At 41.4% G+C, this 16,992-nt stretch overlaps 1 protein-coding gene across 1 annotated transcript in view; it reads right to left on the reverse strand.

Annotated features, from left to right (window-relative positions):
• LOC124620111 (WD repeat-containing protein on Y chromosome) overlaps positions 1 to 13,362 on the reverse strand; it is a 480,275-nt gene extending 466,913 nt beyond the window's left edge. Inside the window, exons 1-2 of the mRNA XM_047146781.1 lie at positions 13,327 to 13,362; positions 12,073 to 12,252 (exon numbers count right to left, since the gene is read on the reverse strand). Coding sequence (XP_047002737.1) covers positions 12,073 to 12,252; positions 13,327 to 13,362 — 216 coding nt within the window. The remainder of the gene's footprint in view (positions 1 to 12,072; positions 12,253 to 13,326) is intronic.
• Between the last annotated feature and the right edge of the window lie 3,630 nt (positions 13,363 to 16,992).

Below are 16,992 nucleotides of genomic sequence, written 5' to 3' on the forward strand. Positions count from 1 at the left end.
TACCTGGCAGAAGGTGGCAGCACAATGCACATAATATGAAAAACATATGTGTTTTGTGGCGTCCGGATACTTTTGACCACACAGTGTATATCTCCGAAGCTGGAATGGGTCACACACATCCCATCCCTCTTGTATTTGAATCCTGTAGCCCAGTGAACTACTTCCCCCCCCCCCTCCCCCCGCGCTCCCCCCCTCCCCACCCCCCCACCCCCGCCGACACGTCGGTATCTGGAAAAGCTCTGCCTGCTCTCTGGGTGTGCTGAAAAAGATTAGAGATTCAATTAACATCTACCCAAACAATTATCACTCGCCAGTGGAAGCAGAGTATGTAATAAGACGACACCAGCCAAAGTGTTCTGTGCAGAGTATTTAACACATTGTAATATTCTTCATTAAATATCTCTCTAATTATCAGAGATCCATACAAATGCTCTTGCCTTGGAGGATGGAAAAGCTTTGACATTTTTATAAATTATGGCCTACGTGCATATTTTGTTAACACTTGCTGGTTTAAACTTTATGTTGTTGGCATTTATCTGCAGCGTGCACTTTGGAAATTCTTTACCAGCAGTAAATCTGTTGTTGCTTGTAGAAATGCTGTAACACACTTTTGAGGCACTGATGGCTAAATTTTTAGAAAGCTTTCTGTAAATCAATCAGCTAATGCTAGATTTCGTCCTGGTACAGTTGATCAACACGTGAATGTTACGTGAACTGAAACTAGAATCAGAGGAGAGGAGGCAACGTTCATTTTGCGGAAAGGCTACTGAGAAATTTTAGAGAACGGGCATTTGTATAAGGAACAGTCAGGTGAAAACCGGACACCTGCTATAACAGGGCCATGGAATGGTTCCGTTCAAAAGCAATCACGACACACATTAAGGCATTGGTCCCACTGGGAGACGAGACGATCGAGTCCTTTTTCACAGAACTCGGTCAGCCACTGACAGATCCATAACTGCACCCACTTTTGCACTTCCTTGTCCAGGAGAAACCGACATCAATGCATGTCTGGCCGTGTGGGAGTGGGCGTTATCGTGCAACATGATGGTTATATCCAACAGCATTCCTGAGCGTTTTGACTTTATGCAAAGTGTCTTCATAGTGCTGTGCACTGATTGTGGTTCCACATTGGACGCTCGAGGAACTCGAGAACAGAGGGCCCCCTGCAGTCGAAGAAGTGGGCATCATTATGTTATTGGAACCTGTATGAATATCTTTGGATTTTCTTTGACGGGAGGGATGTGGAATGTTTCCACAGTTTGCTTTGCCGTTTGCACTAGGGCTGTTGGAGGAATAATCATGTTGCACGATGATTGCCACCCCCACACTCCCAAACAGACGAAGGCTGCACTTCAGCGATTTGGTTGGGAAACATGTAATTTTCATATCTTTGGCAACCTGAAAAGAGACATGGATGGACGCCAGTTTCAGTGGGGTGAGGAAGTGTAAGATAGGGTGAGGTTGTGGAGTTGTTGGTGGCTGACTGCGTTGTATGAAACAGGAATTGATGTCATAGTGCGTGGATGATTACTTTTGAATAGAAAAATTTCATGGGTCCATCATGGCAAGAGTTTGGTTTTCATGTGATTGCTCCTCATACTTGACAATAGAACGATTATGCTATCGCCAGCGTACATTTTGTGCATGGACCACAAAGATAAGAGCAAAAAATTGGTACTCATACAGAGGCATATAGATAGTCGTTTTTCCCCTCACTCTATTTGCGAGTGGTACAAGGTGCCCTCCAGAAGGTATGGTGGTTTGTGGGTACGTATGCCTTCTAATAATTTTTGAGTCCTCACCAGGAGTGATGTCATGATCATGTGACAAACTTATAAGCATAGAGTGACCTAGAGTTTGGACTAACGTTAAAAAAATGTGAAGACTCTGCGACATGTGTGCAGAAATAGCGAGCGTTACAGTTGTTCTGGCCTATGCATAGATGAACCCTGCATGTGTAGGAGCTATAACATAGTTATCGTGAAACTCTGCTTGCATAACTTTTTAGGGAACGTACACACTTGAGGCAACTTGCGTTTTAATTGTACATCGCATCTATTAATCCAACATGGTAACGGTCTCAGGCTGACAAGCAAAGCCGGTAATCTGATGTATTTTTTTATGTAAGGCACCACAAAAATTCGAATCATTTTCCGAAATGTTTAACGCAAGTGATCAATAATAATTCTAGATCATGAGGGCTCATTGAAAAGTAATGCCTCCGAAATTTTTGTGTGAAAACTAAAGCTTTTTACATAAAACAGACGTTATTAACATTCTACACCTTTATTCTTCATGCCAACGTATTTGGAGTCCTCTGCCACTAGAAGGCTCTGAATTGTAGCGTGTGACATGATGATGTATAACTTAACTATGTTGGTGCGTGAGAAGTAGCGTCCTGTTATCGAGTTTCGAATTATATGAAAAGTTCTTCCACACACGGAACGCCCTCTCCTTCAACATAACAGTACCAGACTTCACATGAGTGCTGCAAAATCTGCAACAATCCGACGCCTTGGATTCACTATCATCGATCATCCTCCATACAGTCCCGACTTGGCCCAACCCAATTGTCATCTATTTTCCAAAACTTAGAGAACGCCTTCAAGGACTTCACTTTTATAACGCCAAAGTGCAAGCAGAGGTGAAGTTGTGGCTCAGATATAGACGGCTTCAATAAACTTGTCTCTCATTGAAAGAGATGTGTTAGTCACCAGTGTGACTAAATTGAGAAATAAATATGTAGACACGAAGCATAAAGATGTACAATGTTAATAACATTTGTTTTATTTAAAAAACCTTTAAGAGTTTACACATAAAAAATTTGGAGGCATTACTTTTCAGTCCGTATATTGACCCAGACGGGTAAAAATATCATTGCGGTGACTTATTGCCAATAGGACAAAATACTGAGGTCATGAGGTACTATAGCGGGACTATGTGTTTTGTATGAGGCAAACAATTTGTAATGATGAATGCGTAACTTTGCTCATCTTTACGTTCCTCGTGCTTTATCTCTACTACAGCAAAATCGTCTTGCATTTCTGGGCAGCATGAACCAACCATTCTCGTTTCAAATGGATGTTCTTATTAATACACCGCTTACAAGTATGACGCAAACAATTTCGCCACAAAAAGCACAGGATAGAAAATGCACTTTATTCAAAAGATGTGTGGTGTGGAAGCATCCACGTATCGTCATCTACAGCTACGCTGTGCTGACAAGAGTGCTAGTGAGGAGAATATTTCTCTCTCGCCCACGTACGGTACACGTAGCAGGTAGCAGGAACAATTTGTTCTTTTTCAATCTTTTATGGACTTTACAAATTTAAAGTACAATAAATAATTTTTTCCTAACGATTTATGTGCAAGATGTTTTTAAATGTATGGTCACCGTTTCAAAAATTAATAATGAATACATTTATTACTTTATATGAACAAATCTTACAGCATAATCAGCGGCAACTGTGCAAGTTATCGATGTGCTACCCGCTGTTTGCTTGGAATGCTTAGTGCGTAGTCACAGCATCTGTTTCCAGGATGGCGGCGCAACAGGAAAACGCTTCCTGCGTGCTCCAGTTTGAGGAGTCCAGATCTGTGGTTACAGTGTAGCGTGAATTTTGTGCGCGGTTTAGAAAAGACCCACCACACAAGAATAATGTAGGTAGATGGTACCGACAGTTTGTGAAAATCGGATACCTTTGTACGGGGAAGCGTGCTGGTCGACCTCGTGTGTCTGATGCAAACGTCAAAAGAGTGCAGGTCACCCAATGAAGCAATTGGATTATTCACGCCAAGGGTTACGGTGAGGAAGGCGTTGCGTAAGCAGCTTCGTTTTAAACTGTACAAAGTGGGATTAGCGCAGAACCTTATACCACCAGACAAAGTGAGAAGGAGTGACTTTTGTGAAGAGCTGTAGTTACAAATGGAGGACGCTGGTTTTGTAGAAAGCCACCTTACATCTAAGTGGCAAGGTGAATATACACAATGTCCATATCTGGAGAAGCGGAAACTACATACGCTGACAAGGCATCAACGTGACTCTCCAAAGATGAACATTTTTTGTGTGGTGTCGCGTGAGAAAGTGCGCGACCCATTTTTCTTTGAACAACAAGCGGCGACGGTTAACTCATTTCGAGACAAATTGGATATCTGGTTGTTACCCTAGCTGAACACCTGCTATGATCACTATACAGTGCGACGGGAGAGTGCTCCATCCCATTTTCACAGGAATGCAAGAGAGCTCCTTAGTCGTATTTTTCACCAATTATGGATTGGACGAGTTGCAACAGCGGACAACAACCTTCTCCGTTGGTCATCCCATTAACCAGATTGAACACTCTGTGATTTCTCTCTGTGAAGGTTTGTGAAGGACCGAGTTCGTGTACCACCAGTACCTGTGTCTGCAGAGGATGTGTACTATTGGATAAAGCATGAGCCGCAGACCAGTACAGAGGATATGCTATGCGAAATATGGGAAGAATTCGATTACCATGTAGTTGTGTGTTGTGCAACAAAGGGTGCACATATTTAAGAATTGTGATTAATGTATCATAATGTCTTGACAGTTACCACTGCTTATTCTGTAAAGTTTGCCCATATAAAAGAATAAACTGATTTATTATAAATTTTTAAAACAGCACCATTCATTTATAAACACCATCTACATTGAAACTTCCTGGCAGATTAAAACTGTGTGCCAGACCGAGGCTCGAACTCAGGACCCTTGCCTTTCACGGGCAAATGCTATACCAACTGAGCTACCCAAGCACAACTGACGTGCCCTCCTCACAACTGGTAGAGCAATTGCCCGGGAAAGGCAAATGTCTCAAGTTCGAGTCTCAGTACGGCACACAGTTTTAATCCACCAGGAAGTTTCATATCAGCATACACTCCGCTGTAGAGTGAAAATCTCATTCTGGAAACATCCCCCAGGCTGTGGCTAAGCCTTGTCTCCGCTATATCCTTTCTTCCAGGAGTGATAGTTCTGCAAGGTTTGCAGGAGAGCTTCTGTGAAGTTCGGAAGGTGGGAGACGAGGTACTGGCAGAAGTAAAGCTGTGAGGACACGGCGGGAGTCATGCTTGGGTAGCTCAGTTGGTAGAGCACTTGCCTACAAAAGGCAAAGGGCCTGAGTTCGAGTCTCAGTCTGGTACACAGTTTTAATCTGGCAGGAAGTTTCCTATCAGCGTGCACTCCACTGCAGAGTGAAAATCTCATTCTGGGTCAATCTACATTGATTTATTCATAATAACTTGGAGAGAATAACAACTTAAATACTATGTTTGCCATTGAATTTGTTCTTTGTAAATGTTTTTTTTTTCCTTTTTTCATCCTACATGCAGTTACTACATTTCAATCGTTACAGGGTGTGCTTATCAGCCTGAAGCCACAACCTTGTTGGATTAATAGATGCACTATATAATTAACATGCCAGCTACCTCAAACATATGATCCCTAAAAAATTGTCCAAAAGAGTTACGAGACAACTACAAACATATAGAAACTAATGTATATGAAGTCCTCCATGGAAGTCTACGTTACTTGGGGATTGGAAGTCAGTCCATAGTTCACCTATGGATATGTCTGAACAACTATCAGACTAAAACCCTTTCTAATTCTGCACACTTATCACAGATTCTTCATATGTTTGTAATGCTGGTCTGAACTGTAGGTCTCTCTTGGTCATGTGATCATGCGTCATTACCAGTTACAACTTCCAAATCCGTAGAAGGCACACTTGCTCTGCAAGTCAGTGTATGGTGCATTGAGGAGGATACCTTATACCACTCAGAAATAGAGCGAGGGGAAAAATCAACTATCTGCTTCTGTACAAATTCTAAATTTTTCGCTTATCTTCTTGGTTCAGACGCAAAAGGTGCCTTGACCATATTAGAGTCGTTCTGTTGTCAGCTACAGATGTCTATTCTAAAACCTGCCTCAACAGTATTTTCGCGAAATGACCATCACCTTCTCTCCTTGGGTTCTGGTTTGAGTTCACGTAATGCTCATTTATTGATCAAACCTACTAGTAGCAAATTTAGCATTACATGATCGTTTTAGAGAAAGCCTTCTACAGTTAGCCTTCTGTGCCTAAAGAGTGTGTTACAGCATTTCTGCAGCAAAAGATTTACTGCTAGCAAATAGTTTCCAAAGTGCACGTTACAGACAGGGGACAGCAAGCTTACAAAACACAAAGAAGCATAGAGATTAAATAAGCGAGTGTTAGCAAAATATACACACAGAAAATAATGCATATGAAGTCAAAATTTTTCCATCTTTCAAGGCACGAACATTTATGGTTCTCCGATAATTACAAGAAATATGTAATACATGATATTACAGTGTGTTTAATACTACTTGCATTTACTCTGCTGCAGTACACTTTGGCTGGTACCTTTCTATTGCTTCCTTCACTTCTGACAGAGGGTAATAATTGCACAGGTAGGCATTAATGTGTCATCTGCTACCGTATTCAGCACACCCAGAGAGCGAATAGATCTGTTGCACAACCCAACGTGGGGGGGGGGGGTGGGGGGGGGGGGGTAGTTCCCTCGGCTAGGCAATACGTATTTGCGCGGAAAGAGATGTGTCTGGTGCATTGCAACTTCAGTGATATTCCCAGGGCTGGCTGGTGACTCGGTATGGCTGCGGCAGCCACAGAGACAGGCAGTGGTAGCGGTGCCAGCGCCGGCTGTATAGCTAGTGTCTTATACAGTGGCCGATGTGCAATGAACAGTTTTCGTCCAAAGCGCTGGGTGACCTCATTCGTTTGCTCAGAAGAGGAGGCCGATTTTTCCGCCTTTCGCCCGGTCACCGATGATAGTATCGAGGCGTGCGCCCTGCAATCTTTCTCAAACGATTTCACAGAAACAACGATTTCACAGAAACTATTCAGTAAAAAAAAAAAAAAAAAAAAAAATCATTTTTGCTTTACTTATACCTTTATATGTCAGGTATGTCAGGTCCATTGTAATGCATACGTGCTTTCCCTTCACGTGTTTAAGCCAAGTATTACGCACATTTTTGCGATCGGAAATGCTCAGTAGCAGCCAGGCTACATGTACATTTGACAATTAAGCGTCAGCAAGTAGCATTAGTGATGAAATCATAGGAGGCAATGTTGTACAACCTTAGTAGGGACAAATCCGACTAATCGGGAGTAGGATCTTACAATCTGAGACAGTGTTACGAGACAAACTTCCGTCACAATGTCCGCAAACGTGACGTCAGATGTGCCTAGCAACAGCGACCTGAACGCCCATTGGCTGAAAGTTTGGATATATCTAGGGAACGAGAGAAGTGTCCTTATTGGCTGAGGAAGAAAGGGGGGGAGGGGGTCTCTCTTGCCCGTCGGGAAGACAGGGCGGGGCAGTCGCGAGGAGCCGCTCAAAACGCACGGTCGAGTAACCGTGACGGCTCTAAAGGAACGTTCGCGAGTACATGTTTCACCAGTTAAACAAGATATAAAGTGAAGCTATTAGTTATCAGAATGCCACGTGTCGTGGGCAGTGTCTATCATTATGTAAAGTCAGAAAAAGGTGTTAATGTCTGTAAAGGGTCGATTATAACGGCGTAGTCCAGAGCCGCTGTATTGTAAATGTTCATTCTATGCCGAGTGTGCCAAAGTATTTTCTTTAGTAAAACGAGTATAGTACAAACGTTGTTGACAATTAACAACTGGCAGCGCTAAACACTCCACTTCAGCAGGATCCCAGCCTACATGGAACCTGGCGCTTGAGCACTACTACTGTGTGACGAGGGACTAACGAAGCAGCAAGACACCACGTTAGTGACACAGCGACCAGGGAAGTACTTCCTTCTCGCTACAATGGCACTGAGGCATTGTACCATGATGATGCGCTCATCATTTCATTAATAGTCACTGAGATATTTCCGTGAAAATAAGACACCGCGCGAAATTCGCGAAAGTGTGCGATGAAAACTAGAGGTCACTATGATTTTTCGTCTGGTGCATATTACACGATATGTTGTGGCATATGAAATTTAGCTAACATACTGAATTTTTCTTTAAACTTGGGTAGACGTATCTATCTGTCACCAATCTCTAGAAGATTGACCTGATGTAGCACACTCATTTGCGATTGCGCCGCGCAAGTGATAAAGCCAGAGTGAAATATCCACATCACTCCTCACATTTCATGAACGGTTTCAGATATCGAAATAAGATTCTAGCAAATGATACTACGCAAAGAGGAGAGTATTTCACCATATTGCAATTATTTAAAACTTCATTATCTACTGGATTATTTCAATAACTACAGACTTTTTCGTTGAAATAATGTAATTTTTAAGGACCATCGATTGTTGGTGAAACGAGAAACGCTATGGGTCTTAGAACAACATATGTGAAGATATTACACTTTTTTATTTATTTATTTTTTTTTTGTACCGAGGATGTGCTGTATCATAAGCTACTGACTTTACTTTTCCTCAGTTCCTCACTTAAAAAACCTAATAAGCCACCGTTTCACAATCCTCTCGCAATTGAGTCTGCACAACATATTAGTGAGCTGACACAGCATAAATTCTGCTTTGTTTTGGCAAAAGAAGCAAATTTTGACTAGGCAACCAGAGAAATGTGTAGGTTTTACTCAAAATTCGCCACTCACGACGCTTCTGTGAAAGTAACAAGTGGTTAGCACGCCAAGCGAAAATAAATCGCCTCATTTTCGGCGGAATTTTTTTTAGATACTAACGAAAGCACAGATGACACTAGATCTTTTTGAACTGCCACCATGCAAGTGCCGGCATGGAGGGGCCTCACTTAATGTTTACAAAAAATGTGAGTGTAGGATTCAGTTTAGAATGACACTTTCCCCTCCAGCGCTCAGCATTTTCCCTGCAGCGCTCTGAGCGGCCCTCAACCACTGCCTTCTCCCCACGCTTCCAGAGCTGACTGCGTATATAGTGGCCATGGCATTTTGTGCACACTATAGCTTCTGCAGAGACATGCACGACCCATGTGCTTGTACATAACTATTCAGGTCTATATTTTATGCATGCGTCTTTGGAATATTGTTTATGGAGAAACGACGAAATTATTATGCAGAAGGATTATCAACAGACAGAGTGCAAACACTGCAGGTCTATACGTATAAATGTATTGTTCAGCAGGGTGCCCATGGCTTCAGAGAGTCGTTTACTTTGTATATAGAAATAGTTAATTTTTGCTGCACTATGGCCATTGTTCTGTCCCATTTGGATAGTGGGGATGAGTGTATACTTTGGATATTTTCCATTGCAATTCATGAGTTTTATAGTAAGGTCACACACTAATAATGCTGCAAAGCACCAATAATGTGAGGGAACAGGAAAGTGAAATTTTCTAAGTCCTAACAGAACAGCATTGCTCAAGCATACGGAACTATCAACATGAGCCAGGCACTAGGTGTAAACATTACAACATGGCTATTCAGTCACCAAGTGTGCTACACACTTCTGTGTGTGAGTGGGAGCAAGCTTAGTGGAAAAGGGTTACATGAGTGCAGACCAATCTGCCTCTATCACTCAGGTAATTTATGTCAGAAACTCTAAGGAGTACTTAGCAAGACCCATTAAGCGTTGACAAAGAAGTTAAGGCGCTGAAACAAACTGATAAAGCAACTGTAGCAGGACATAAGACCACTGAGAACTCATAAAGATCAGAACCAATTCAGTCAAGATGAACAATGTCAAAAAGGAGATCCTCTCCTCAATGTCATAAATACTCTATCTCATTAGGCTGGAGTCAGTAGTATGGTGTTCATATATTCACACTTGATGATCTGAATGTTGTAATGATCTTGTAAGATCTTTGCATGAGATTGTTCCAGTACCAGTCATACCATGCCACCTTATGAGATGACCACCAATCCATATTCATATATGACAGAAGCCAGCCTCCGGTACCAGCCACCACTGATGGGTAGTCCAGGGGCCTACTAACACCATTGCTGCCTGGAGCACAAACTACTCCAAAGTCCAGCATCACTTGGGTCACATGGCCTACTAAACCAGCGAATGAATACCAACATTCAACAAAACCCCACAGTATCGAACATTGCGGTTTATCGATTGTTGGAAATGGAAATGTCGTGTGGCTAGGGCCTCCCGTCGGGTAGACCGTTCGCCTGGTGCAGGTCTTTCGATTTGACGCCACTTCGGCGACCTGCTCGTCGATGGGGATGAAATGATGATGATTAGGACAACACAACACCCAGTCCCTGAGCGGAGAAAATCTCCGACCCAGCCGGGAATCGAACCCGGGCCCTTAGGATTGACAGTCTGTCACGCTGACCACTCAGCTACCAGGGCGGACTATCGATTGTTACAACACAGGCATTGACCTGGAAGGGGCAGAGTACTCACAGAACAACGTGTGAGACACTACAACCACACGTCGTGAAGAACTTATTGCGAGGCACACCTTGCGCACCACAGGTGCCAACCTGCTTACTGTAAGCCATTGGCCTGAGCACAAAGCTGATGGAGCGAGATACGGCAACCTGGGCTAGACACTGGCTTCAGCAGATTCCCCAATGTCTTGCTAAGCCACCAGTCGCCGCCGAAGATACAGCGACGAGATGTATACAGAGAAATAAATGAAGTAATATTTAATCCTGCTTTATTGCGTCTGGCGACCCCACTCAGATTCCTCGGCCTTCATCCTGACAAAGAGAAGGATTTTCAGTTCGGGAGTGAGAGACTCCTAGGGAGCAAAGGTGTAGCAATAGTTGGTTTGAACACATGTTGTGATAGGTTAGCTGTAATTACATGTCTTCTTACTCTTTTCGTGCCACCTGGGAACGCTGGCTGGCCAAGAACCATGTCACCTACGCATTAACACTAGTAATAAAAAAGCTTGATTCTTATTGGTCTACGCGTTTCCTGCCTTTTTCAAGCTTCCCAATTGGTCCAGAGAGAAAGGGGCGGAGGGGAGGATTCTCCTGGGTGCTAGGCATCTGAGAGAGTGTTTCATTTTGTGACAGTCTCTCGTCAGCCATACATGACACCAGTAAACAGAAATAAAGAGATGTTATTATTCATCAGTAAGCATAAAGAACATACAATTTTTTTCCGATATGACTGTTACTGATACGGTACGGTCCACATGCAGGGGAATACGATAGTTTTGTCCAACACTTCCCCAAGGAAACTGCTGGGTGTTCCCTCCAGTCTAACCTTACGGAGGTGATGGACGCACAGTTCTAGTAGAGGAGAGGACAGACAAAACTTTCCACCATTTTTGCAAAAACATCTAATAACTTACAAGAAACAAATTTAGATACAATGTCATGCTTTGTATTGCATATGTTTGAGTCTTCTATCTCATTGGACAAAATTTTCGACCGTTTTGCTTAATACACAGTGACGTCATTAATTTAGCCTCATGCAGCATTGTCATAGTGACTCACACCGTAAATGACATTGATGTTTACCGCCATTTTGAGTAATATTACATAGTCATAATCTACATTGTCAAAGTGTCTTACACCATAAATTACGTCAATATTTGGCGCCAATTTGCATAACATGATGTAAAGTCATTATTTATAATGTCAAAGAGTCATACTTCATAATATTAACACTATTGGGCTGAGAGCTTTATGGTGTCGATGTGACATGACATTGATGTGATGTTGATATGGCGTCAAGAACAGCAGTACCAAACTCACGTGATTTGAATAATAATAAATTTAATTTATTATTTGTAATAGATACACACACATCAATCCTATTACTACAGCGTAAAGAACTCAAATGGAAAATTCCCATAATTCTAACAACTATATAATTGATTTACTATTTATAAGAAATACCTACAGCCTGGTCCTCACACTATGGAACACAGAACTGTTAAACGAGACGTATATCATATATCTACAGAAACTACAAGAAAGAAAAGTAAATAAAGTTGTTAATTGATGCCAGTTGATCAGTATGAAGAGGAAAGCAAAATATCTTGTAGACAGCTCGTATGTAGGTCATAGTTGGTCCTTTTTTGGACAAAGTGAGGACTGGCACTCCTTTTGCTTCCATTGTGACAGCAAAAATTAAAGCAAGATTACCGGTGTAACAACAGGATTGAAAGTGGCACGGGTGACATGTAGTCTGTGGCCGCTGCGTAAGATTCTGGGCAATCCCAATATGGGCTCCTTTAAACGATGCTCCTTGATCAGCATCTCCTTCTCGTGGTACTCCAGCATCAGGTGCGTCAGGAATTCATCCCAGTCGATGTAGTTATCGCGCTTCTCATCCATCTGTGCCAGCAAAACAAGTAATCACAGTCTACTGCTTTACAGGAAGATAATCACAGAAGCATCAAATTTACTCTCTAGAGTGTGATCAATAAATATGGAAACAACAAACTTAGTGCAGAAGTACATAGCCAAGATTACTGCATTGAGGTTGGTAACCTCACCAATACTCTTAGACAAAGGATGGTAATTCTCGCCCCCCCCCCCCAATCCCTTAAGGTTGATAGGGATCGATACAGTCTTTTTCTGTTTGTGTGCTTTGCTCTACTTTTTTATCCTTCGGTGGCAGTCAACCTTGTGTGTTGAGCGTATTTTTAAGAGTTTCCCTAACTTTCATACTCTTATTTCTTTATGATACCTTAGAGGATGTAACAACAGCACAACTGGCTTTAATATGGTGCAACATAGGCACTGCAGGCTACTTTAAGGTCTTTGTTTATGGAATAATTCAATAATTCGGCCTGGAGATCAGGTAAATAATCGCCCTCTTTAAAATTACGTTACAGATAGTAACATTTTTAGTGTTAATATTATCATTTCTTCTACAGATCTGAACCGCCAGATAACATGTTTCTTTGTCTTTGGACAAAATATGATTAGTTTTCTGAACATAGTTTTCACGAGAAGCCACAGCCCAAATTAGGTATTATTAACGTGAAATAGAAGGAAGACTCGAGAGAACAGAAAGACAAAGAACAACAGAAAAGTTACTCTCTTCAATATGTAAGAGCGCTTGCGTAATGAACGGAGCCCCTTATGCCTGGCTTATCAGCAGTAATGTAATGTGCAGAAAGGAGAAAAATCTGACTTCTGCACACGCGCAATTGCACCCGTCCTGCTACGTAGCTGTCACAGTCTAACATAACAATCATGAAGCTCCGTTTCGTTTCTGTTACCCACAGCTACAGCAGCGCCTCAAGCGGCCAGCAAGCGACACTTATGAATACAATATCGAATGAGTGCGAATACTAACTTTTTTATTGAATTGTAACATAATTTTTTTACCATAGGGAGTGTATGTGGTACCATAAAAATGGGCAATAACTGAAACAATGCACAACATACGTGATTATTTAGTTTCTTAAGGACTCTTGTATACATGAAATGGAGCATTACGGAGCAGTTTATTTATGATTCCCTTGTAGCGTACAGAAATTTACTGAATAGTGTCGCTTCCATTCAATAATAAAAAATTTCTAGTAAACTCAGAAGACATGATCTGTAGCAGGAAGACCCAACAAAGCAGATTTTTTTTCGCTACACTTTCAGCGAAATCAGTGAGTGAGGAGCGTAGGAAACCGATATGGAACATAACACCTGCAAACATATAAAGTAAGCCACTACAAATGTAGCTTGAGGGAGAACCACACGGCCGAGATTATAGCTCGCCGAAAGCAATAAAACTGTTTCCCAATTCAGAAAAAACCAGTTCCACAGTTGTAGCTAAATCTAAGCCACAAACGGTAAGAATCCTCAACACACTTTTGAAGCAAAAGTAATTACATTTACAAAAATATTCGTGAATTAGAAAGTTGAGTGAAGTGCAAGAAAGGGCGAATCATTGGACTCGATAAAAAAAGGTAAGTGCCTATCAAAATAACAACAGGGATATATGCTTCTCACATATGGTATGTGTTTACATTCCCTAGCTTTCAGTGGAGTAAGCTGGAATACAGACATATTCCAAAATATTTCTTCATGAATGAGTTGTAGCTTATGTCACTGAATCAGTGTGATTCAGCTGTTTTTACATGTATCTCACGATAGTTCAAGTCTCTTGGTAACTTATTGCATGGAAAGCAAAAAGATAACAATTATTCCGTCAATTAAATTGAAAATAATTAAAAACAAACATTATCGCCACGACGCATGTGTCTGCTTTCTCACCATTTGTAAGGCTGGTGTTGCTCCAGTTGTCAAATGGGAACAATTTTCGCACCACAGAGTGTCGTGGCTGTATGTATTAGACTGTGTAGCAGTAGTAATTGCTACCGGATCAATATTACACTTGTGCCTAACGGCGAACCGACAACATTCAATCTTTATGTTTGACTGTCAGTCACTGATCCTGGCGCAGATCTCTTGATTTCAGCTCAATATTTACTAGCGAAAGTGCAATCATATTGGGTATCAAACGAAATTTGTATGTGGGATGAGGATTTCTTGATAGAGCGGAAGAAGAATGTCAACTTGAAAGGAGTTTCTGACCGAAGTGGCTGTAACTTGAGGCGAATTCCAGGGAACTGTGTTGGTGTTCTCGTTGTAAATTAATGGCAAACAGTATTGTTAGCTAGGAACCTCAGACTTCTCGGAGCTGATACAATTATCTACAAAAAGGGGCCCTCACATGCTTAATACCACGTGTTTCAAAATAAATATCGGGATTTTAAGTCTTAGTAGCACTTATTATATTCAGTTTACAATTATAAATTGTACATCAAATGAAAGAGCAACTCCATCACCTTTTCTTAGAATTGTTCAATGTGAGCCCCATTCATCACGTAGACCACATCAAGTCGATAGCCGAGTTTTTTTTTTTCCAAACTGTGTAATTGTTGGAGCAGCTGCTTCCGTCATGTTTGCTACGCCAGATAGACCAGCTGGAGTGGAGGCACATACACATGATCCTTTATGATTTCCCAAAGGTCAAAATCGCATGGCGTCAGATCGGTGCACATGGAGGCCATGTGAAACAAGCTCTGTCATCCAGCCTCTAGTGGCTAATGCACCAGTTGAGTGCAACGTCGTTTAACCAGTCGTGTGTTGAGTCATGCCAGTCAAGTTGCGCACCATTTTCCGACCAAATAAAGTTATGTGATTCAGCTTCTTCCATTTGACGAAAGAGCCATAGGTCTAGTTCATCAACATAAAAAACACCAGTCACAGTTGTTTCAAAGAAAAAGAAAGGCCCATAAACTTTCTGCTGGCATATGACACAAAAAACATTCAATTTTGGGGAGTCTTGTTACAACTGTACTGCCTTGTAGGCATTTGCTCACCATCAGATCCGCACATTGTGTGTGTTCACACTTCCACTTACATGAACTGTCGGTTCATCACTGAAGAAGACACTATCCAGAAAATCTTCATCACCATACAGCACCTTATTGTTAGCAAGTTGGTACATAGTCTGTAGGCTTTAGGGCTTGTAACAACTGTAAACGATAAGGCTGTAGCTGTAAGCGTTTACTTAAAAGTTTCCACACAGACTTCACTGGAACTTCTAATTCACGACTAGCCTATCGAGCTGATTATTTGGGCTCCGTGTGAAAGACTCTCTTACTCGTTCAATACGTTTTTTAGTCACTCTTGATCGCCCCGTACTCCTCCCTTCGAACTTACGATGCCATCTATGTATCTTATATCACCTCGAGGATTATAGTGAAACTTAACAGAGAATGCGTGTTGTACTATAACAACAAATTCAGTTCTTGCAAACTGTAAAACACAAAAAGCTCTCTGTGTTCACTAGTCGCCATCTTTGCTACTAGCGTTTTCTAATGGAAGACACAGAAAATAGTGCATTTGTGTGTACATGCTTAGTGTACAACTCTTTTTGAGTTGCTCTGTCACTAGATAATAGATTTATAATTGTAAGCTGAATGTATAAATGCAACAAAACCTGAAAATCCCGATATTCACTTTGAAACATTCGATATTTATTTCGCATTACTGAGTATTCTACCGTGAAAAGTAGTATTGCTTAATAAAGGGCAGGGACTGAGACCGAGAGCAATTCAATTCACTTCGAGCCAATGTCCGCAAAGAACTGAAAAAGTAAGTGACAAAGGATCAGGGAGTGTACTATAGGTTGTACAGGGTGACACAGAATAACAGGAATGTTTGAAATAATTCGGTAACATTCCCTGGGCCGCTAGATTGCCAGATTTACCCGTTTATGATTTTTTCTTGTGGGGCAACCTCAATAGCAAAGCCTACATGACTCGACCAAGAACCCTGGATGAGTTAAAACAGAGAATTCAGGATGAAATTCTCAGCATCCCAGCTGAGATGGTGCAGCAGTCAATGAGGAATCTCAGATTTCACGAATATATTCGTACCGAAGGACACCATCTAAAGGGCGTAATTTTTAAAAAATGGTAAATGCCATCAATGTTTCGTAAATGGCAAAGTTGTAAGGTTTCAATTACTATGAATGAAATTTCTTTCCTTCATCCCTTCTAGTCTTATTGGACTGTATAAATGCTTCCGTTTTTCTGTATCACCCTGTATATTACTGCATTATTCTGTACTTTCTGAAACAAAATTCCTGATTGTAAGGGAAACGCCAGATACTCCCTTGTCCACAATACTGGAGGAAACTGAACTTCATGGTGTGAAGACAGTAAGCAGAAGCGTTTATTTCACTTGCAGCAATTTTCAGAATTGGCAAACAAGATAAGGTCAGCATACGTGGTTTTTTTTTCATTGCAACAGTTGCCACACCGAAGTCACAACAAAATCACATAACCTTTCAATTAATAACCAGTAAGCAACTGTTACAATAGAGAAATACATAGAAAACAGCATATGTACATCATAAATTACACACTGCGCTTGTTTAATTTCTAATCAGTTGTTGTGGTTTACAGATCTATACTGCAATGAATTATCCTGTTGTCAACTGAAATGTTTACTGGAAGTTTTCAGACGTATTACGACAGTTCCGCACAATTTCTGCTTGTATTTTGCAATCGCAGTACATGCAAGCTCTAAATCACTGACACGTCC

The sequence above is a fragment of the Schistocerca americana genome, chromosome 6, assembly GCF_021461395.2.
Source record: "Schistocerca americana isolate TAMUIC-IGC-003095 chromosome 6, iqSchAmer2.1, whole genome shotgun sequence".
NCBI lineage: Eukaryota > Metazoa > Arthropoda > Insecta > Orthoptera > Acrididae > Schistocerca > Schistocerca americana.